Raw genomic sequence first — 5,793 nt, 5'->3', positions numbered from 1 at the left:
AATCCTCACATAGAAAATTAAGGATTAAAAAGATCATAAAAGAAAAGAAAAGGAAAAGAAAAAGAAAATATGTGGGGGGAGAAGCTTGAGGATTAGAACCTGATTAAAAATTAATTTCACTTGAATCTTTATAAGGAAGAAAACTTAAGGTCAATCCTAAGCCCAATTTCAGATAGAATAAGTAAAATTAATTTTTAGACTTCCTAAATTCTAAAATTAATAATTTTTTTAAAGAATCCAAAGTTTGGAAAATTTTAATTTTTTTTTAATTAAATAGAAAATCACGATTCCTAAGTTTAATACTAAGTATTATGATGTCTTAAATATTTTATAATCTACTAGAAACTCTTATAAATTGGACTATAGCATTTTTAGAACAAAATTTTATTGTCATCTTAAAGAAACCCACTAACATAAATCAGCATATTTTTAAACTTGTTATGTTATTTAAGGACTAGTCACGTCTAAGTTTGGAGGAATTGACAAGCCTAAAAATTACCTAATATTTATATACATTTTATGTTCATTTTTAATGAAATTTCTTTTCAACAAAATGTATTTTTCATTTTTTTGGTTTTTGATACAAGAAATAGAGTTTTAGAGAAAATGGAGCAAAAATGATGCAATTTTGAGTCAAATTGAGCAAGTAAGAAAATGATGAAAATTATCACATTTTGATATGTTTTTCTATGATTAATCTCTTTTATATGTATCATGTATTTTTGAATTAAATTTCACTTTAAACAAAGGTTATTTTCATGTTTATCTTCCAGGTATAACACTTGTAATGGATTGGAGATGAAATAGGGCGAAATAGAGTGAAATGGGGGTGTTGTCAGTAGGGTGGCGCCTAGGTGCTAGAAAGTGGCACCCAAGCTCCAGTCTCACCCAGTTTTAGCATCATTGCACCACATTCTAGCTGGTAGGCTCCAGAAACAATTTTGGATAGTTTCTAGACTCCCCAAGGAGTTAAAAGGCGGCTTTTGGCGCTTAGGAATGTAGCTTTTAGCATTTAAATCTCTTAGAATCTCCAAGAACATTCATAGGTTGCATAAAGGAGTAGGTGATGTAGATTTTTACCTTTTCTTGAGAGATTGGTGAGGGATTTTGAGAGATATCTGTAAGAAATTGTTTGAGTTTTGCATGGATTGGCAGGAAACTTTGTTGGAGGATTTTCATCTTTCTTTCAGAGAGAATAAGCTAAGTATTGTGTTCTTCATTATCTTATAATTATTGTAAACACTTCTCTAGTGAATTTGTTTTGATTTAAATAAAGTTTTCTATTGTATTTTGTCCATGTTTGGTGAGTAATTTTCCATCCTCTTTTTCCTTGTGATGAGATTTAATCACATGTAGACTTAGAATTGTTTAAAATTTTCTCATTCCATACTTGTGATGATTAATTACTTCATACTTAATTTACATATTCAATCTGATCATTCGATATGTTAAAATTTGTTGTGAGTTCATAATAACCCAGAGGGCTATTGATTTCTCAACTAGTAAGAATCATATTAATTCCATGGGTGAGAAGGTAATCCATGGGTTGGTACAATAGTAGGGAGATAACTTTTTATGGGCGTAGAATTGGTGATTCTAGGGTGACAGGCTAGAACCTTAACCAATTTGATCATTAGTTCCGAACCTAAGGCCCGGTTAGTCCTAAAGAGAGGGCATAGTGGGTAAGCTGGAAGTGGCAGGATAGAACCTACCTAGCATAACCATATCAATTAAGAAGTTAACTTTAGGTTAGCTAATGTTTTTTATGCAGTCGAGAGATGGTGAAGAATAAATATGCTTCTATTTGGCACAAAACTATATTTTAACTTTTAAGCATTTCTATGTTGATTATGATCTCATTGCATGGGGAAAGAGATTTTGATTATATAAGAACTTTCCAAAATTTAATCAGACTTTTTGGATTAAGTTTTTATTTAATTTAGTTAACTTTAATTTTAGAGTAAATTAGTGAATTTAGAAAAATCAAACTTTTCAAAAATTTTAAAATAAGACCTAATGATACTAGACTAGAATTAGCCTAAGGGATTTATTACCTAGCTTCTTTGTGGGATAGATACTGGGTTTTTAAATAAAGCCATATATTACTTGAAATGATACATATACTTGCGTAGAACCCTTAGTGTATGAAATATAAATCAATTATAAATTCTATAATATATTCATTTTGTACACTAGCCGACTAAGAAAACCAGTTCAAGTTTTTGGCTAGGAAACTAAATAACTGCGTAATTGTAGGTCAGGTCAAGGTGACACTAGAAAAAGCATGTTTCTATTGTAACCTTTAAAAAGGAATTGGTTTAATGTTCTATCCTTGATTTAAAAGCCATTGGAGCCAAAGTGAATGTAGCAATTATTATTAGCGGTTAGGTGATGGATTGAGAGGACATTGTGTGAGAGAGAAAGATGTTATAGAAGTAATCAAGATACAAGAAGCATACGAGTTGGTGTGGGAAGAATGCCTTAACCTACATGCAAAGATGGGAAGTGAGTAGTCATCTTCAATGGTGATTTATTTTGGACATTGATATTCAGTAACTTGCTATAATTGAGAGTATCCTAAGTTTAAATGGGAAGATGTGCTTATGTTAAAAAGCTAGTCAAGTATGGTGGATGATGGTTCTACTGCCAAAGCGATGGTGTTTTTGGATGGTGAATAAGATTATGGTAGATTGGTACATTTCAAACATATAATCAATTAGTGCTCAAATTTTCCATGAATATAGTTAATCAGGGAAGATTTAATGTGGCTTTTAGTATTGTGGTTGTTGAGTGAGCGACGAGGATACCGTGACCATAATAGGTTGTTTAATGTCATCGACCTCTATAGGAAACAAATTCTATCGAAGATGTGCTTATGTTAAAAAGCTAGTCAAGTATGGTGGATGATGGTTCTACTGCCAAAGCGATGGTGTTTTTTAATGGTGAATAAGATTATGGTAGATTGGTAAATTTCAACATATAATCAATTAGTGCTCAAATTTTCCATGAATTTAGTTAATCAGGGAAGATTTAATGTGGCTTTCAGCATTGTGGATGTTGAGTGAGCGACGAGGATACCGTGACCATAATGGGTTGTTTAATGTCCTCGACCTCTATAAGAAACAGATTCCATAAGTGAGGATGTCTGATGTTTAATGGTTTTCTCTTAAAGGTTGGTTTTCTCACCTCAGATAAAAGAATAAATATCATTCTGTATGGAAATTTTGATTGATTGATACGTAAGGGGAGTGCATTGAGCATGTTGAGGACTATTTCTTCGACATGAAAGTTGCTTCCTGTTGCAACTAGCTGATCCTCAGGAGGTTTTTTTGTGTGAGTTATCGAGTCATAATGATGTTGTTCATCGTGAGATGGTATACTTCGTTTTGCTAGTTATATTACTATAGAACATTTGTTCATTTAAGACATTTGGGCATTGTGTCCCGAGTAGTTGCAATGGAAGCTAGGGATAAAATATGATGTGGAATTGTAAGGGATGTGATTGAGTAGAGAGAAACTAAGAGATTTTGGTCTATGAGTTTAAACATAGTGTAGTGTAGTTTGAGAGATGATTGAACAGTAAAAGTCCAAATGAATTGAGTGCATGTAGATGCATCATCTAAGAAGGCAACGATTTTAGTCTGCTGTAATGGTTGTGTTATCCAAAGATTTTATGAGTTTAAACATAGTGTAGTGTAGTTTGAGAGAGGATTGAGCAGTAAAAGTCCAGATGAATTGAGTGCACGAAGATGCATCATCTAAGAAGGCAACGTTTTTAGTCTACTGTAATGGTTGTGTTATCCAAAGATTTTATGTTAGTAGTGAGGAAATTTAAATAGGGGATGAGTACGGTGAATGTTTGCTGGATAATGGATTCTATCTTGTGTTTTTGATTGAGATTAATAGATAGAGAGAGAGAGAGAGAGAGAGAGAGAGAGAGAGTATTCTATTAAACTAGAGACGCTCTCATACCATGACAACTTGCATATAGTTTGTAGATTGTAGACATAATAACTTCTCATTTCTGAGTTATTACAATATTGCTATATATGGCAGCTTATGTAACGTTATGATAAGATGTATGGTTGTGATTTAGAATAGGTGATTATTTGTAAAACTCGTAAGACACGAGAAGCCTTCATTGTTTGTTAATGTAGTGATATGTTGTCAGTCCACAGTGATCCGTTGTGCGCGCAACGTTCGGACAGATCGCTTCTATAATTTTTGCCTATCAACATTCAATCATTTATATTATACATACTATTCTTTCTACTCACCATATAATATTATTCCACTTGACCATGCGTTGGCTGTTGTATTAGACTTGGGACCCACATTCAAGTTTATTAAATGGATACACAGCAGCACAAAAATTTGACACTCCGTTTTATTTCAATTTATTAATTTCTTTGGGCTAAAATAGGTGGGCAGTTCGATATATTACTAAAAGTTTACAAAAAAATTGGGCTGTGGATAACTTACATTCATAAAAATTAAAAGTAATATAAAATTTGATGATATTTTTCTATAAAATATAAAAAAAAAACTCCAAAAGAGAAACCAATCAACTGTATGCCAGAAGAAGCAAGATCTCATAAAATTGGTTAGCTTCAAAATAAATAGGGCCGAGAGAAAGATAACAGAGACTACAATTAAATTTAAAAAAAAAAAAAAAGAAAATGCCTATCGCCATTCTTTCAAATATTAAAATTAAGAAAAAAAAAAGGAAAAATTACGAATGCGAAGAAATTTGCTACAATTCCGCCCCGCCCAAAAACCCCACAGAGGGAGGCCACTGTCCTCCGCCCAAGCCGCGACGTATCGATCACTGGCCGCAGCCGCTCTAACCTCCCCAACCCTTTGCCGAAATCCATACAACAATTCACCCGTGGCGGCATCCCAAACCCTACCCCCTCCTCCCCCAACCCACATCATCACAAATCCCCAGTTCATACATCCGATAACTACCCTACCCCTCACCGCCCCTTCCTCCCCCCTCCTCCTCCCCACCACACCAAACCGGCATACCTCTTCCAAAGTCCTCCCCACCCTAACCATCGCCATCCGCCCTCCATCGACCACCACCACCCTCCCATCGCTCGCACCCAACGCATCCGCTCCCGCCCCCCGCCTCAGCTCCATCTCAGCCATCACTTCCACCTCCCCGTCCCCATCAACGCCCACCGCCTGCAGTCGAGAGCTAGTGCATCCAATCACCACCCCTGACTCCACCACACACGCGCGAGCCACCGATGGCCCGCTGATGTCCGCCAGCATGTGCCAGCCAGCGACGGAGTCAGCATCCGTGAAAGACCCGCCCGCATACACCTCCTGCTCGGTCTCCCCATCCCACACCCGCCATGACCACCCAGGCGCCCCAGCGAAAATCCCCACCCACCACCTCCCATCGCCAACGAAATCCACAAGAGAGCCGTTCTCCACAGGGTTGCCCGCACGGGCACGGCGCGCCACAGCGTTGAAAACATTGTCGTCATCAGCGATGGCCACAACGCCAATGTCACCGTCCTGGGATGCGAACGCCAGCTGATGGCGGAGAAGAATTATGCCGGAGATGGAGGTGGAGAATTGACCCAAACGGTCGCGATGCAGGTGGAGGTCGTATAAGGCGAGTAGAGTGGCAGTGGGAAGATCGTAGAGGCGAACGGATCCGTCGCTAAAGCCGATGGCGAGGTGGCGGTCGGAGAATGCGAGACGGCGGCAGTAGAGGGTGGGAGAGATAGGTGGGTGGACGTGGGCGTGAAAGCAGCGGCCGGCGCGGAAGTTGGGCGCGGG

The 5,793-nt window shown here is 37.5% G+C and overlaps 1 protein-coding gene across 1 annotated transcript in view; it reads right to left on the bottom strand.

Moving 5' to 3' along the window:
• Positions 1-4,736: 4,736 nt before the first annotated feature.
• The window catches only part of LOC110036876 (transcriptional regulator STERILE APETALA), a gene marked incomplete at both ends in the record, with an annotated part of 1,205 nt that continues 148 nt past the window's right edge, over positions 4,737-5,793 (bottom strand). Inside the window, 2 exon segments of the mRNA XM_020741424.1 lie at positions 4,737-5,785; positions 5,787-5,793. The exon segment at positions 5,787-5,793 is cut by the window's right edge and continues 148 nt beyond it. Coding sequence (XP_020597083.1) covers positions 4,737-5,785; positions 5,787-5,793 — 1,056 coding nt within the window.

The sequence above is a fragment of the Phalaenopsis equestris genome, unplaced genomic scaffold (assembly GCF_001263595.1).
Source record: "Phalaenopsis equestris unplaced genomic scaffold, ASM126359v1 Scaffold212116, whole genome shotgun sequence".
Taxonomy (NCBI): Eukaryota; Viridiplantae; Streptophyta; class Magnoliopsida; order Asparagales; family Orchidaceae; genus Phalaenopsis; species Phalaenopsis equestris.
Note: the sequence above shows the minus strand (reverse complement) of the source record. Positions and strands in the feature narration are given on the sequence as shown.